General features: G+C 40.6%; 3 protein-coding genes across 3 annotated transcripts; all 3 read left to right on the top strand.

Moving 5' to 3' along the window:
- Window positions 1-1,296: 1,296 nt before the first annotated feature.
- On the top strand, window positions 1,297-8,904 carry LOC101308899. The gene is made up of 8 exons (XM_004287068.1): window positions 1,297-2,145; window positions 3,535-3,788; window positions 4,111-4,237; window positions 4,320-4,388; window positions 4,500-4,640; window positions 4,845-4,946; window positions 5,047-6,990; window positions 7,749-8,904. Exons 1-8 carry the CDS (start codon window positions 1,396-1,398, stop codon window positions 8,292-8,294), a joined length of 3,933 nt encoding a protein of 1,310 aa, XP_004287116.1. The 5' UTR covers window positions 1,297-1,395; the 3' UTR covers window positions 8,295-8,904.
- Window positions 8,905-9,394: 490 nt separating this feature from the next.
- On the top strand, window positions 9,395-12,249 carry LOC101312288. Its single transcript, XM_004288660.1, has 8 exons — window positions 9,395-9,592; window positions 10,093-10,176; window positions 10,291-10,437; window positions 10,820-10,911; window positions 11,257-11,368; window positions 11,458-11,573; window positions 11,679-11,727; window positions 11,847-12,249. The coding sequence occupies exons 1-8, from the start codon at window positions 9,395-9,397 to the stop codon at window positions 11,922-11,924; spliced, it is 876 nt and encodes a 291-aa protein (XP_004288708.1). The 3' UTR covers window positions 11,925-12,249.
- Window positions 12,250-12,361: 112 nt separating this feature from the next.
- LOC101308603 (ABC transporter I family member 1-like) lies at window positions 12,362-14,793 on the top strand. Its single transcript, XM_004287067.1, has 3 exons — window positions 12,362-13,145; window positions 13,320-13,412; window positions 14,028-14,793. Exon 3 carries the CDS (start codon window positions 14,041-14,043, stop codon window positions 14,725-14,727), a length of 687 nt encoding a protein of 228 aa, XP_004287115.1. The 5' UTR covers window positions 12,362-13,145; window positions 13,320-13,412; window positions 14,028-14,040; the 3' UTR covers window positions 14,728-14,793.
- Window positions 14,794-17,122: the final 2,329 nt, after the last annotated feature.

The following is a 17,122-nucleotide window of genomic DNA, read 5'->3' as shown; positions in this document are numbered from 1 at the left end:
ATATATCCCTCCTAGTCGATGTTTAAATTCTAATAGTATGATCTAATTTGTAAACTACAACTTAATCTCCATTTTCCACTCTTCCCATCTTCCTTCATCTCCCTTTTCCACTTCAAATTAATCATCGGTTTCCTAATCTTCATTCCATTGTAGTATCTCTTTGTTGATAACCGCATATAGTCTCGATCTCATGTTTTTATTATGCATTTTATGTATTAAAATACATAAATATATTAATTATTTGCCATATCTAAGCCGTGTCGGATCTTAATTTTTTTGGATTTGCTGTGTTGGCGTGTCACGCCGTGTCAGTGTCTGTGTTTGTGTCCGTGTAACACTATTAATTAAGGCTCGAAAACAACCACCTTTATTTGAGAGAACAAAATTATGATGGTCGAGAGGTTATGCACACCAATACGACCTAAAGGACATGTACTATATGGGGGACAAAGAGTTTAAATGAAGAATGTTATGCACATGCTTGTAATAAAGTCATGTCATCAAGAGTTGTGCTCCTGCCTAATGGATAACAAATTTCGTGTATAGCTTATTAATATATTGTAACGTGACATCAAGTAAACTATTTTGATTTATACTGATTTAGTCTTTTCTCAAGATAATCTAAAACCGTAAAAGATTTGTTTGCCCTCATTTATCGTTAAGTTAGCATACACTAGAATTCTATGTCAACATCACAAATTGTATTAGATGAAACATATAAGTTAGACACATAGCCAAAAATCATTGTAAGTAACCAAGGATTCTCATTACATCACCAAATCAAATGCAACCCAACCCAAAATTGCCACACCATAGCTACTACCTATTTTAACAAGTCCTTCATTGGCAACATTGCCACATCTCCCACTTCCATACCCTAACACACAACAGAAAGGGAAACAAAATCCCTACGCAAAACAAATAAAATACCTAAATAATGTTAATATTACAAAATTCAAATTCACTTTAACTAGTCGTACTTGTCTAAAACAAATTGAAAATTCGTGTATGTATAACGTGTTTTTACACGACGCAATATTAACCGTTTATAACAATTTATATGTTTGACCATAATATTTCTATATTATTTCCTCTAATCTCCACCATCCATGTATGTATGTGAAGATACACGCCGTGTACCGTAGATTTTCTCGTCGCCCAAAACAAATTCGGAAATTTTCTATAAAAAAAAATGAGCACATAAAACGCAACGTTTCAAAGTTCTCTTCTTTCATCTTTCTTCTTTCTTCTATAAACACAAAACACACACATTGGGCTCTTCCGCCATTGCTCTTCTTCTTCTTCACTTTTGCAGAGAGACCTCAAACCTCAAAACCCTCCTCTCTCTCTTTTCCCTTAAAGACTTCACCTTTATCTCCCTCTCTTTCAATTAAGATGGAAGACGACGATGAATTTGGAGATCTCTACACCGACGTCCTCCAATCTTTCCAGTCCTCATCCCAATCGTCCTCCGCCCCGGCACCGCCGCCGCAGCAGCCTCTCCACCGTCCGATCGATCTCAACCTCAAAACCGAGCCCGCCGACGACGAGATCCTCCCCCCGGTTCCGCCTCAATCCAATCCCAATTCCCAAACCCTAGCTCCCGATTCGGCTCCTAACGCCGATTCTAGGGTTTTGGAGGCGAGGGATGTGAAATTGGAGAGTAAAGATTCGGATTTGAACGAAAAGGAGGTGAATTTCGATATCGAGGAGGAGAGTACTAATGAGATTCCCGGCATGGGATTGGACGCCGTGATTCCGGGGCTCTCCGGCGCGGCGCCGGTGAGGAATACGGAGAATAACAACCCGGAAGGTTCGAGAAGGGACGGCGGCGATGATTGGGACAGTGATGATAGTGAGGATGACTTGCAGATTGTGTTGAATGATAACAACGCAATGGGGATGGAGAGAGGCAATGGCGAGGAGGATGATGACGACGGGCTGGTTATCATGGCGGAGAGTGAGCTCAATCATGCCGGGGAGGAGCCGGAGTGGGGAGAAGAGGGGCAGCAGGCGGCGGACGGTGAGAGGAAGGAGATGGGGGAGGCTGGGAGAGGAGGAGGAGGAGGAGGAGGAGGTCCGATGGTGGCGCCGAAAATTGGGTATAGCAATCATGGGTATCATCCATTTCATTCCCAGTTTAAGGTTAGTTTAGCTGTGTTAATATATTGATTAAAAAGTAGGGAGCTTTTTTGTATATGGGGCAATCTCGTCTCCCCTTGCTTGATGAGAAAGTTAGAACTGTAAATTACCTGCATTGTAATGCTTTTGTACAATGTGAATGTCATGGTTAGTTAGTTTAGTGAAATTAATAATTTGGAATTGGTTTGGCATTGTTTTAGTTACTAGAGTGTATGCTACTTGAAAATTTTAATGGAAGTCAATACAAAGAGTGGTTTACTCGATGCTTAATGGTTTATGTTCTATTTTTTTGGCAACTTGAATTTTACTTGGCTGATTTTTTTGTTTTAAGCTGTTTGTATTTACTCTTCTTGATCAATCACAAGCTCAATGTTTATCAATGATAACTCCCGGATATTATACAACCCTTGCAACTTCTGATCTTCAGATTTCTTCACCAGTGTAAGTGGCTTGTATGCCATGGATCTTCAGTGTTGCCTTTCTGTGGCATATTTAACTACAGTGAGGCCTGAGGCACCTATACAGAGCTGAAGAATTGAGGATTACGGTGCTAATCTATTACAGTTGTTAATGGCTGAATTTCCAGGAAGATTACTGACTTTCAAATCTATACACTTTGGTCATAAACATTTTCCTTTCACAGAGCCATGCAGCTATTCCACATTATATACTGTGTCACCCAGTACTCACACTTCAGTCTAAATAAGAAAGAATATTACTTGAAACTCTGAAAACAGTAGTGCATCGTGCAAGTTAGTTCTGAATTTTTAATCTTCGATAGGTGAACTTCACTGCCAGTGAAGATATCAATAGAATAAACCAGTTTTGCTTCAGTGCTCTATCTTCCTGAAGTGGTTTTGATTGTTTTACTTCAGGTCCCATTATTGATTACCTAATCCTATAACTTCTTTGTTATGATGTTTTTGCTTCTTGGAAACCTATTCAACTGTTTGCTATGTCGGTCTAATAGGTCTTGGATGCTCCCCTTCCCCTTCAAACAATTAGCGCCCAACTAATGAATTCTTGAATATGTCTTGGCTCTTCTCTCTCTCTCTCTCTCTCTCTCTCTCTCTTCATATAGCTAATTCCCAAGTGGGAGATTCTTGAAGTTCTAGACTTATTCTACAACTTCAAATTTTTTTCTTTGGCCACTTCTATGTTCTAGCTCTGATATGTCTTCATGATTTTAGTTGTGGGGTAGATGGTTTGATATCATTTTAAAATGTTTTATATGTGTCTGACTTGTCATATATTATGTGATATGATCATACATGAGCAAGCAATTGTATTGTTTCTTACTTGAATCAGAAATATGTTAAATGATGTAATATGCAACATTAGAAACATGCTACACTTTTCTAGCTAAATTTGTTTGTTTTGTATCTTATGCAGTATGTGAGACCAGGTGCTGTGCCAATGCCTGGACCGACTAATTCTGGTCCTGGAGTCCCAGGTCAAGTTCGTCCACTTGTAAACATGGGCCCAACACCTGGTCGAGGTAGAGGTGACTGGAGACCAACTGGATTAAAAAACGGTACTCCGATGCAGAAAAATTTTCACTCCGGCTTTGGTACACCTGGCTGGGGCAACAATATGGGTGGTCGCGGTTTCGGGGGTGGACTTGAATTCACACTTCCTTCTCACAAGTAATATTCATGATAAGTTTTAAGTTACCCATATATGTGATGAACTGGATTGTTTTCTGCTGACTTCCATGATAGTTTCATACTGTTGTGTATTTCTTTTGTTCTGGGTTGGAAGATATCATGAAGTTTTCTAGTGCTTAAATCTACTTTCTAGGTTACATATTTGGAAAGTTATACATTTTCTTCATTATTTATATATTTTATATTACACTGTATGAGCAGTCTTTTATTTGTTTGGAAGTGTCTTGTCATCTTTTGGTATCAGGAAATTACTTCTGCTCTTTATTTTTTTGTTAAATTGAAAATGCTTGATGATTTTCAGGACCATATTTGATGTGGACATTGACGGTTTTGAGGAAAAACCTTGGAAATATCCTGGTGCTGATACTTCAGACTATTTCAACTTTGGATTAAATGATGATAGCTGGAGAGATTATTGCAAACAGCTGGTAACAATACATCCATCCATATTATCTTTTTGTCTATCTTATAAACAAAGGGTATAATTGTTCCTATACTTAATATATGCAGGAACAGCTCCGTTTGGAGTCCACCATGCAAAGCAAAATCCGTGTCTACGAAAGTGGACGAACAGAACAGGTAAGGGAGAGGTTATGCATCTTGTGAGAACCTATGCATTTCATCTTTTCTTGCATTGTTTTTTCACCGCAATCAAATTTTGATAGAACTGATAGAAAAGTTACATCACAGGAATATGATCCAGATCTGCCTCCAGAATTGGCAGCAGCAACTGGTATGCATGACTTTCCTACTGCTAATACAAACCTGGGAAAGTCAGAGGGCGGGCAAAGTGATTTTGCAAAAGGATCTGCTCGCATGCGTCCGCCTATTGTATGTATAGACTTCCAATTTTCTTCCTTACAAACTATATCTTGCCTGTTACAGTTTTATATTCTTCAAGATAGATATATTGGTCTGCAAGATAAATATATTGTTTGATATCTGCATGCTTTGACAGCATGTGTTAATTTTGTAACTATATATATCATTAAAGCTTAGTTTTAAATCTCATTGGGTAATTTTATCTTATGCCAGCCAACTGGAAGAGCAATACAGGTGGAAAGTGGTTATGGTGAACGTTTCCCCTCATGTGAAAACCGGCCACAGCGAATGCGTGACTCAGATGCTGTCATTGAAGTACTAATCAAATCATTCTTTAGTGTGTTGATTCTGTCCCTATGTGCTTGTATCTAAGGTTTTGTCATAGAAGCTAACTAGTGGTCTGTATCTTAAACAGATTGTCTTGCAGGACTCTTTAGATGATGATTCCTCTGCACGAAATGATATCCCAGACGGAACTGAAAATGATCCTTCCAAAGAGGATGGAAGTGCTATTGGTGAGGGAGACCTTCGACAGGATGACAAGACCTACTCCAATGGTTTTCCACACGCGCACAATAACCGAAAGAGTGATTCACTTGGAAGGAAAAGGCCATTCAATGGTAGTGTGCCAGAAGACGTTGAAAGTTTGCCCTTCCGTCCAGAAGGGCCAGTCCAACGTGCTGGTTCTGGGGACCAGACTCCCAGTTCTACTGGTGGTAGTTTTGGAGAAAATAGGGGTACACAGAGAAGAGCACGTGACAGATCTCCTAGGAGTACAAGAGACATGAAATTTCCTGACAATCAAAAGGAAGGATCAGTGGAAAGCGTGGCTGGCAGACGAAGTCCTTTGATCTCATCTCCTGTCTCACATGGGGCTGCCCGTGAGTCAAATGTTCAGCATAGAAGCGGTGACCAAGATGAGCCTTTACCGGGTGATGAAAACTCTGGAATGGAAAAAGAGGAAATGGCTGCGAATGTAAATGATGGAGTTCCAAACCATCAAAAGTTGACTTCACGAGTTGAACAGTCTGCTGATGAAGAACTTGATGATGGTGAAGACTCCAAGGCTGCAAGAAGTAGTGACAACAGCAAAGCAAGATCAGGAAGCAGTAGGGATTATCAGAAGTGGAGGGATGGAGTTGAGGAGGAAGTAATTCAAGGACGTTCATCTCACTCTGGAGGCATCAAGAGTCACCTTGATGAAAAGGAACAGGGATTCCAAAGAAAAGGCCGTGATGGTAGACCAGAACCGGATAGAAATCAAATGTTACTCAAAGGGAGGGAGGGTTCTTATCCGTATAGGGATTGGGATCCTAGCTCTGTTCATCATTCACAATTTAAAAATGATGCGCTTCATAGGCGTAAAGAGAGGGAAATTCTTGATGGAGCATGGCAAAGGAGGGATGATGATCCTTATAGCAGAAGGATTAGAACTGAAGAACCACGGAAGAGGGAACGTGGTGATGAAATGGGATCCAGGCACAGGAGTAAGATTCGTGAAAGTGAGAGGAGTGACAAAGATGAGTATATGCAGTCAAGAAAGCAGTTAGATAATGGCAGCTATAGGGTCTTTTATGATAAGGATGTGGGATCACGACCCAGGGAAAGAGAAGATAGTCTGAAGGGCAGGTATGAACATATAGATGATTACCATGGCAAGAGAAGGAAAGATGAGGAATACATGAGGAGGGACCAAATAGATAAAGAAGAACTTCTACAGGGCCACAGAGATACTACCACTCGCCGAAAGCGTGAAAGGGATGAAGTTTTAGATCAGCGTAAAAGAGATGACCAGCAGAAAGTCAGGGATAATCCTGATGACCACCACTCTGTCAGGCACAAAGATGAAAGCTGGTTGCAGAGGGAGAGAGGTGACAGACAAAGAGAAAGGGAGGAGTGGCATAGGCTTAAGCAATCACATGAAGAAAATCTACCAAAGAGGGAAAGAGATGATGGTCGAGTTTCTGTAAGGGGTGGGCGTGTTTCAGAAGACAAAGCATGGGTAGGCCATGCTAGGGCGAAGGATGAAAACAAAGGCTCTGATAAGGAGCACCAAAATAAAGAGACTGTGCGACATGGTGAGCAGTCCAAAAGAAGGGATAGGGTTGAGGAGGAAAGTTCACATCATAGGGGACGTGAGGATGCTCATGCACGGGGAAATCAAATGAATATTGATGAGAGACGATCTGGAAAAGAGAGATCAAGTACTCGCAATGAACGTGTTGATAGTCAAAAGGTCCATGATAGAAAACATAAAGAGAATTCAAGAAGGAATAAAGAAATTGAAATTGCTGATATCAGCACTTCAATCACTTCCAAAAGACATCAAGACGACCAAAGTGGCCGTAGCAAGGAGATGGTATGTACCATTCTTGACATCAGGTCTCGTGCATAATTTGTTTGTTTGTTTCTTCAAATAGTTATTGTATTTCTCTTCTTTCCTTCAGAAATAAGGTAGATAGGGTGCAAGCTTGATTTGGATGACATATAATCAAATCTCAGTTTTTTCTTTTTTCTTTTTCACAACAATGGAATCCTACACTTAATGATGCATAACTCTGACAATCTGTAGCATAGACTGTTTGGACCTATTTTCTTTTATGTTTCAAGCTTGAGTGATGGTTCAGTTCTTCCTTTCTCCATTGTAAAAAAAATAGATTAAAAACAAAAACCAAAATTGGAAGGTTGTATTAGTAACTTAGTTTTCGCCTAATTTGTGATGGCTTCTGCTGTTGAAATCTTCACATCTATAACCTCTGCATGATCAGAAGCGCATTTTTTTACTGAGACCAGTGCACATACTTTTTTTCTTAACAATGGACACATGTTAGCTGCATTTGAGCCAGCCTATATGTATCATTTCCCCTTAAAATGAGGTTTATGGTTTGAGCAGTAGGAGGGTAGTACAGGAGGGCAGTAGGATAAACAATAACAAGTAGATCAACATGTTACTAGCTAATAACTTTTTCACTAATCCCGGATAATCCCATGCACATTTTGCCAGTTGTTGTTCATAATCCCTTTTTGGCTTTTGAAATTTTGTATATGACCCTGGTTGATGATAATGGATGATTGAGTTGGGCTCTCTTCTCATGATTGCTTCTTTTGCCCTTTTAGGGCTTGAAAGGCACCCGTGAGCAAGGAGTTGGTCACTCTTCTAAAAGGCACAGGGAAGATGCTTCCTCTGATGATGAGCAGCAGGATTTAAAAAAGGGGCGCTCCAAATTGGAACGATGGACAAGTCAGAAGGAGAGGGATTTCAGCATCTTAAGTAAGTCATCCTCTACCTCAAAGTTCAAAGAGCTTGATAGGGGATCCTCAGATGGCAGTAAACTTCCAGATGATTCTTCCAAGCCTGTTGAGGCTGTTGATAACCAACATCCATTGCCTGAGGAGAATGCTGGTGATCAGGATATTAAGGATGGTGACACAAAACCATTAGATACAGACACGACATTGGAGGGCCGTCACCTGGACACCGTTGAGAAGTTGAAGAAACGAAGTGAGCGGTTCAAGCTTCCATTGCCGAGCGAAAAAGAACCATCAACAATCAAAAAGATTGAGACCGAACTGCTGCCTTCCCCTAATAGTGACCCTCCTGTGGTAGAATCTGAGATCAAACCAGAACGGCCAGCTCGGAAAAGAAGATGGATCAGCAACTAAATCTAAAATTGAGGAGCACTGTTAGTTGGACGAGTTGCTGTGTTGTGAGGGAAGTTATGCTTGACATGATGCCAGGTTGTTCAATCTAGCTCCCTGAGGGTGCAATCGTTCAACTAGAAACTTCTCAAAAGGCGGTGTACCCCTGCAGTAGTTATCTCATTTTAAAAAAGTGCTGCCACTGTATACTTAGTAATGTTTTCATTTGTATATACTGGTGATTGTAACATTGAACTGGTCACTGATAGTGGCACAGGATTGCTTTTTGAGATTATTCTTGATTGTATTGCCAATGTTCTATCTGGCATTATTAATGGTTCGGGTTGAGGCCAGGTACCCTGGACTGAAAGAAAGCAAGCAACAGGCTTTTGAGGATGAAGAAACTGAGTTTGAAGAGCTCGCTGGAAGTGAAACTTTTTCGAAGTGTTGGGATATGTCTACTGCACTGGAGATGGTGGCATGACTTAGATCTTATGTATACTGTACTTTAGCATCCTATTTCTTACGGGATAAAAGGGAAATAGTGCTTTTTACACATTGTAGGAACAAATGAGCTTTTAAAACTGCGGATTAGTGTAGAAAGAAATTATATTGATAAGAGTATCTCTTTCCCAATGTCTGGTGCCTTTGGAATGCAGTTTTCTTATATCTTGGTCAGAATAATCTTTGTACATACATATCTCAGGTGAAAAGAAAAGGGGAAGGCCATGACCTACATATATGACATACACAATGACATGTTGAAAATGAAGCATATTCCTTCAGTTATTTGCTTACAGTAATTTACTTCATCTTCAACAAACAGCAGAGCCCTGAAAAATCCATACTACCTGACAGGGACGAACAGTCAAGAATTTAACACATGTTGGCCCCATTCAGAATAATAACACCAATCTCATTGTCTTGTTCTCACAAGTAAAAGCTAACGATGCATTCAGTTGTTTCGGGTATCTTATTCGTGACGCGACACGCACATGATCATAATATTATCGACTTAAAGTATATACTACTGTGGGATGTCTTAGGTTTTCATTCATGAGATCAGAACTATAAGTGGACACTGAGCACTCAGAGAGTCAGAGACAGAGGGAGTGTGATAAAAAATGGAGAAGAAACCATTATGGGTTCCAACTATAGTGGCGCAAGTGAGTCTCTGCTTATGTCTCTACCTTGCCTTTCAACTAGGTCAGCCTCAGAACTCTGTGTACCTCCATAGAACAAGTGAAAGCAGAGATCTTTACTTCATCAGCGTCAGAGGAGGGTTCAGACCTCTCAAGCAACAGACCCATCTTCTCAAACAGGTAAAAGTTTTCTTGGAATCGTAATGCTTCTTGCATATTTCGATTTGCGTAGTGTTTAGTTTTTGCTTGTTGGGGGGTATATAGCTCGTTTCGTCTCCTATTGTATAAAGTGACGATCTTTATTGTTTGCTAATGTTGTTGGATGTTCCAAACTGGGTGCTGGGTAGAAATGTTGGGAAGATTGGATAAAGATAAGGATAAGCATCTATGTACTGTTTGCATAGGAATCTTCCTGCACCCTTGTGAAAAATTAAGCTAAACCTCTACACCTTTCTGAGAATTAATGGGGTCAAGAATAAGGCATTTATTTGAGGAGTGGGGTCGTGGGTTTTGATTCTTTTAAGTTTGTCACCTTTGCTTTGGTGGTTCATTTGTATTAGATTCTTGGTTATGAACTACTATATCTTGAAAGTGACATTTACCACATTCTTCATCTACTAATTGCCTTTTCAAGATTTCCTTTTTACTGGTTTAATTGTGGTCCTTCTTGTTGGTAAAAGATGGCGAGGGTGGCAAAGAAGTACAAGGCAAAATTTGTGGTGGATATCAGTGATCTTGGGAAGGATGATCCACTCATGCAGAATGTAGGGTCGTTTTCTTCTTCTCAGTTTCTTGAGCTGCATCCTCGATTCTAGTTGCTAGTAAAGTTTCAATGGTTTGTAAGTGTTAGCAACAGCTCTGGATGTACTCTTTTACAGGGTACCCTGCATTTTTCATCACTGAAGGTTCCCTGGTATACTACTACAGTATCAGGCAGATATGGAGGGGGTTACTTCCAGAAGCAGATAAGACTACCTTATGAGAAAACCTTAGACCTCATTGGTGTGGATACTGGGTCAATTGAGGTACGCATTGGGTTGTTGTTCCATTAATCAGTCCAATCATATTTACATTTTGGCATTGGCTTAGCTCCTTTCATCTTGTTCATGTTGAGCACTGATGTTCATGACAGCTTTATGTATATTTGAAGTTACTATTAGATCATATGTTTTGTCTCTTTGGAATAAGAAAAAAAAGTTACCTGATAGTAATCCATGATCAGTTCATATGTTAGTCATATCCTTCTGTAATTCATGTTTCACTAATAGGTGGCGATTGTCCATTTAATCATTTCAAGCCGTAAATTGTTTCTGCCTCATCCTCATCCTTCTCATATGTTACTTATCCTTGATCTGTATATATGTATGTAGTTTCTGGGTTCTTATTTCTTACGAACTTATTTCAAAGGGGAAGGTTTTAATCTCGGAAACATCAAGTGAGTTTGGATACAATCAATTACATTGGCTGACAAGGACACTAGAGGCAACCAGCAGTGACTGGTAAAATTAATCTACTGTATGGCCTTGTCTATTTCTTGTTAATTCCTATTCCTGGTGATCCATAAGATTTCAAAACCCAAAAAAGGTGGAAGGAATTTGAGAAACGTTTTTCCAAATATTGATACATTGGACACTTCTATTTGATGACTTGTATTATTTCTGGTTTCACATTTACTATAATCTTGGCAATGCAATTCAAAGATTTTGATTTCTTGTTCTAATTTTTGGTTCAAGTATTTGATTCTTGTAGTATAAAAGAGATGATCTTAAGAACTGATTGCTCAACTGAGTGAAGTTTAGGATAACTTCCAATCGCTAACTTGCTGTAATGCGTTTTGCATATAGGCGCATAGTTGTTGGTTTCCACCCATTGGCTAAATGCGGTGATAATGAAGAGGGAATGGAAGCAAAACAAGTTGTTGAGTCTCTACACCATAGTTTTATGAAATATGAAGTGGTAAGAACCGGTAGTTCTTTGTATCCGATCATAAGTCAGATGACAAATCTTACTCAAAACTTTGTAATCCTTGTCTCTATGTCCTCCAGAATGCGTATATCAGTGGACAGGGTTGCACTAGCAATGTCCAACAAGGTAGCCTGAGCTACATTGGGAACCCGGGCTCAATGAATGCACTAACTTCTGAGACATCAGTACTAAGAAGGTGAACATTTCAGTTCTGTATACCCTTAGTTTGATCCACATTTTATCTTATACATGCAACTTCTTGTTGACTATACTTTGTTTCCTTACCCTTGCAACCACACAGAGATTCAGAGGTCGAGTTTCTTCTTCATAGAGTCAGCTCTCTAGAAATGGTGCGTATTCCTATCGTCTGGTGTTTCGTTGCAATTCTATTTCACAAAACACGGCAATCCGCCAATTCCTTAGTTAACCAACTGATGCATTTTTATGTGTTCACTTTTCGGTGTTGCAGGTCACCTACTTTGTTAGCTCGAGCGGGGAAGTTGTGCATAAGTCTGTACTCCATCAGAAGGGTCGAGCAGCCATGTAAATTGCATTCGAAGAAAACCAACCTCTACCCCATTTTTTTCAAGCCGTGGATCATAGACTCAGCTTGCCACCATTTTTTCGTGTAGTATTTTTTCTTTACCACATCGAAAAACAAGTGCAGGTCATTGCTTTGAAGAATCCAAGACCCGCTTTTTAGCTAAATTGTTTTGAAGGTGGGCCGCTTAACCTGCCTAGGCCCAACCATCGTAGGTTCCGCCTAGCCCAATAATACCTCCGCCTAGCCCGCTCAGGCCCAGTCCGCTTATGCGACCCACTAAATTTGTAAGAGGGGCAAAGAGGTAATAAACCCAACAGGGCTGAGTGAGGCGACTATAAATATGTAGCTATCCCCCAAAATTAGGTCTTCAATCACACTCCGATCAAAGAACGAGGCTCCGCCGCCGATCTCTCAAGGTCATCGCCGGAGCCGATGAGTTCCGGCCCCTCCACACTCTCTCTCTCTCTTTCTCTCTGTAATGTGTCACACATAATGTGTATGTGTGTGTGTGTATATATGTATCTCTTCTCTTTCTTTCTCTCTTTCTCTCTAAACCCTAAACCCAACGAGGCTGTGACGATGAAGTTTCGGAGTGTGGGAAATAGGGGCATTGCGGTTCTAGGGGGGGCCGTTTGTTCTGGCGAGGCGACCCCGGATGGCCGGTGAAATGACGCTTTTGTCATTTTCGCCGGCAACCGTGTTTGGTTGCAGCCACGGCGGCTTCCCTTTTTCCCTTGTCTGGCCTATATGTGCTAATCTGAGCCTCCCATAATACCCTTTCCCAATTTCTTTTTTTCTCACTTCAGTATGGGTTAGAACAATCTTTATTTGGAAAATAGTGGTAAATATTCTGGAGTTTGTGGCAAAAATTACTATACTCTGCTGCATGTTTGAAAAGAACATAGTGATGATGGTAGCAGTTGAGATAACCAACTATTGTGGTCAAGAGTTGATACCAATCTTTCTGTCGATAAATTTGTACCTCGAGGTGTTTTGAGTGTTTCTAGTGGGCACTCAAGCTCTCAATGAAAATATATGTATGTGTCTGGCCTATTGTTACAGACTTACAGACGACTTGGATCAAATTGAATTGAGTCTCGCCTACCTATAATATGAGGCTTGATACAAGAGATTCATCAACACAGTGTAGAACGTTATGACAATCTTCATCCAATTTGGGGACATTTCACGCCAGTCTAAACTAGAAAAATTAACCGATGAAGAGTGAGTTAGAAGCGAAGGTTAAAAATCGAAAGTTCACTTTCACTTTTCTCTCATAAGAAAACAAAAATTCGTGTATACATGGTGTCGTAACAAAGAGTGATGATCGGTTAAGATATAAAGATTTATGTGCATCTGTGTTAATGCAATATTCTAATCTCAGCTCCTTGATTGCAGGATTTGCAGCGTTTGGGTTTGGGCTTAATAAAAGAATAATACGTGAAGCCCTAATAGCAGTGCGTGTTGGTGACGGACTACTACCCTGTTCTGGTATGAAAGCTCTGCCGCTACCCTGTTTGTTAATTTCATTTTACAGAATGAACAATGTGTTTCTTGTTGTTGATGGGTTATGAAGTTTAATTTGCTTCTGTTATTTGTTGGATTCGTAATGTTTCACATTTCTATCGTATTTTTCAAACTCGGTCAGGGAAAACCAGAAAGTGTTAAGTTGTTAGCGTGTTTGAGATTGATGTTCAATCAGGAGTGTTTGCAATTTTACTGGTAATTGAGTTCATATTAACTTGCTGAGCTTATTTTGATTACTTCCCTTTCGGTTATTTTAGTATTCATCTCTGTAGAATAACGCACATAACCTGTTTGACGAAATGCCTGATTGGACCAATCTTCATCTATTTCGTATTTAGCCTTGATTTTCGTGTTATGGAGCATCTGGGTGGGGATGTGACCTTCTATGATCTTTGCTTGCGCTTTGCGATAATAGTTAATATATGATTGTGAATTCGAAAAGAAATAGCTCACGTTTTAGCCATTTGTGTTCTATGACACGAATGATTCGTGCATTATATGTTTGTTTTTCCTAAACTTTATGCTTTCCATTCTATGACCGATTTTTCGTTTCATCATGCTGCTTTTGCTTCTTATCAGTTGATAGACTGCAATGTCTTTGCGAAAGCCCCCGATCCCTCGTCTTCTCCTCAACAACGTCTCTTGTATGAGGAATGCTCAGCAGATCTTGCGTCATGTAAATGCCACAGTACATGATGGTGGAGCACTTGTGCTGATGGGCACAAATGGCTCGGGCAAGAGTACCTTCCTGCGCATGTTAGCTGGCTTTTCTAAGCCTTCTGCTGGCCAGGTCCTCTGGAACGGGCATGACATCACGGATTCAGGAGTTTTCCACCAGTACAAGCTCCAGCTCAACTGGCTCTCACTCAAAGACGCTGTCAAAGAGAAGTTCACAGTCCTCGACAATGTCCAGTGGTTTGAAGTCCTCGAAGGCAAGATGGGGAATTCCCTGCCTGCTCTGGAGCTGATGGGCCTCGGCAGATTGGCCAAAGAGAAGGCGAGAATGCTCTCAATGGGGCAGCGGAAGAGACTCCAGCTCGCAAGGTTGCTAGCAATCGACAGGCCTATTTGGTTGCTCGACGAGCCCTCTGTTGCATTGGACACCGACGGAGTGAAGCTGCTCGAGTACATCATTGCAGAGCATAGAAAGAAAGGCGGCATTGTCATAGTGGCAACACATCTGCCTATTGAGATCGAAGACGCGACATACCTGAGACTGCCAGCTAGGTTCCCAAGGAGAATGACCTTGGTAGACATGCTTGATCGTTCAGACTTTTGATTCTTTTACCTATTCTTGTTTACACACACCAAGTCACAAACACTAATTGCAGTCACATTGTACTTGAATTCTATTATATGACCAAAATGGCCTTGCGTTTCCAGCTCCAAGTGCATTGACCAAAACACCCCTCAAGAGAGTTGTCCAAAACAAAACATGAAATTAATAAATTTCAACCTCCAAACCAAGTTTGACCTAACTAGAGATGGCAAAAGGGTAAGGTAGGGTCAGGGTATCAAAATATCATACACGTACCATTTTTTATTCCTTATTCTCATACCTGTCTCATTCCCCGTAATTAGATAATGAGTATTCCCCGTACCCGTCCCTTTTGGGGATTACGTACGTTCCCATACCCGTCATGATCCCCGTTAACAATTATGTAATAATTAATTTTTTAACAATAATTATGAAATATAGAAATATAAAAATAAAATCAAATACATATATAAATAAGTTTCTTGATTCAATCCAACAAAAACGAATATAAGTCTCGGTTAAAAATGAAGTTTTTATGAATATTCATTAAGAGAATCATAGTAAAAAAAATATTACAAAAGATTTTACATAAATATCTATGTATAAATAAGGGCCAATTACATAGAAGTCCACTTTGAGACATTTTCTCCTATAGAGGTCCACCTAAACATTTTTACACACATAAGTCCGCCCAAGCTTAAATAAAGGTATTGAAGTTCAACTAAATTACAAACTGACATCCAACTAAAAAAATTAGATTTTCTCTCTTATATTTACAAAAATGCCATAATTGTAAAAAATCAACAACCACTCTCCTCCCCAGAAAAGTCTCCGGCAGATCTCCGGTGAGGTCTCCAACGAACTCCGGTGATGTCTCCAGCCGACTTCCGGCGAGGTTTCTGACGATTACGAAAGCTATTACCGCTAGCAAGAAAAACTACTACTGCAAGCAAGAAAAACTACTATCCCTAGCTAGAAAAGCTACTACCCCCGACTACAAAAGCTACTACCGTCAACAAAAAAAACTACTATCGCCAGCAAGAAAAGCTACTATTGCCAGCAAGACAAGCTACTTCCGCCTGCTAGAAAAGTTACTACCACCGACTACAAAAGCTACTACCACTACCACCGACTACAAAAGCTACTACCGCCAGCAAGAAAAACTATTACCGCCAGCAAGAAAAACTATTACCGCCGGCAAGAAAAGCTATTATCCCTAGCAAGAAAAGCTACTACTGCCGACTACAAAGACTACTATCGTCAACAACAAAAGTTACTATCCCTAGCTACAAAAGTTACAACAGCGAACAACAAAAGCTATTACTGCCAGCAAGAAAAGATACTACCATTATCAACAAAAGATACTATCGTCACAAACAAACGCTACTACTGCCAACAACAAAAGCTACTACTGCCAACAACAAAACCTACTACTGGCAACAACAAAATCTATTACCTCAAACAAAAAAGTTATTACTACCAACAACAAAGCTACTACATGTAGCAACAAAAGCTACTATTGATAGCAACAAAAGCTACTATTGATAGCAACAAAAGCTACTATCGATACCAAGCACCAAAACCTACTCTCACCACCATCAAAACCTACTACCAAACACATCAAAACCTACTCTCACCACCATCAAAAGCTACTACCTGTAGCAACAAAAGCTAAGCTACTATCGACAGCAACAAAAGCTACTATCGATACCAAGCACCAAAACCTACTCTCACCACCATCAAAACCTACTACCAAACACATCAAAAACTACACTCACCTCCACTGAAACCTACTCTCACCACCACCAAAACCTACTCTCACCTCCACCAAAACCTACTACCAAACATATCAAAAACTACACACCTCCACTGAAACCAACTCTCACCTCCACCAAAACCCACTCTCACCTCTGACAACCTCCTTTGTAGCAACGTCTCCGGCGACCTCCGGCAAGAGTCTCCGGTGACTTCATGCGGCTTCTAGAGACGTAGTGGCTGGCTTCGCTGGGTGGTAACCGAGAGTAGATCGGAGAACATAAATCTTCGCCCGTCCCCTTGCACCGAAGTCGAGGCGTCGGTGCGGTTTCTGGAGTCAAGGCGTCGGCTTGCTGAGCTGTGGTATCCGGAGAGGAGTCGAGGCGTCGCCGCGGTGTAACTCCTCCAAAATCTCCTGTAGGTCGGCAACTGCTCAAAAAACGCGAGTCTCAGGTGAAAGAGTCGGCGGGAGAGGTGCGACGAAGCTCCGACGACGTTGAATCAGCGAGGAGGCGGCTTTGTCAAGAGGTTGAATCGATGATGGATCAGATCTGGTTTGTAACGAAGAGAGAGAGAGAGAGAGAGAGAGAGAGAGAGAGAGAGAGAGAGAGAGAGAGAGAGAGAGAGAGAGAGAAGAGAGAGAGAGAGAGAGAAGAGAGAG

This window comes from Fragaria vesca, linkage group LG1, assembly GCF_000184155.1.
Source record: "Fragaria vesca subsp. vesca linkage group LG1, FraVesHawaii_1.0, whole genome shotgun sequence".
Classification (NCBI taxonomy): domain Eukaryota; kingdom Viridiplantae; phylum Streptophyta; class Magnoliopsida; order Rosales; family Rosaceae; genus Fragaria; species Fragaria vesca.
The sequence above is the reverse complement of the archived record's forward strand: the minus strand, read 5'-3'. Positions and strand labels throughout refer to the sequence as shown.

Excerpts from the sequence above, each read along its gene's own strand:
- LOC101308899 (XM_004287068.1), top strand. The coding sequence starts at position 1,396 with ATGGAAGACGACGATGAATTTGGAGATCTCTACACCGACGTCCTCCAA. Across the intron at positions 4,641-4,844 it reads CTCGCATGCGTCCGCCTATT|CCAACTGGAAGAGCAATACA; the intron begins GTATGTATAGAC and ends ATCTTATGCCAG. Across the intron at positions 4,947-5,046 it reads ACTCAGATGCTGTCATTGAA|ATTGTCTTGCAGGACTCTTT; the intron begins GTACTAATCAAA and ends TATCTTAAACAG.
- LOC101308603 (XM_004287067.1), top strand. The coding sequence starts at position 14,041 with ATGTCTTTGCGAAAGCCCCCGATCCCTCGTCTTCTCCTCAACAACGTC.
- LOC101312288 (XM_004288660.1), top strand. The coding sequence starts at position 9,395 with ATGGAGAAGAAACCATTATGGGTTCCAACTATAGTGGCGCAAGTGAGT. Across the intron at positions 11,574-11,678 it reads GAGACATCAGTACTAAGAAG|AGATTCAGAGGTCGAGTTTC; the intron begins GTGAACATTTCA and ends GCAACCACACAG. Across the intron at positions 11,728-11,846 it reads GAGTCAGCTCTCTAGAAATG|GTCACCTACTTTGTTAGCTC; the intron begins GTGCGTATTCCT and ends TCGGTGTTGCAG.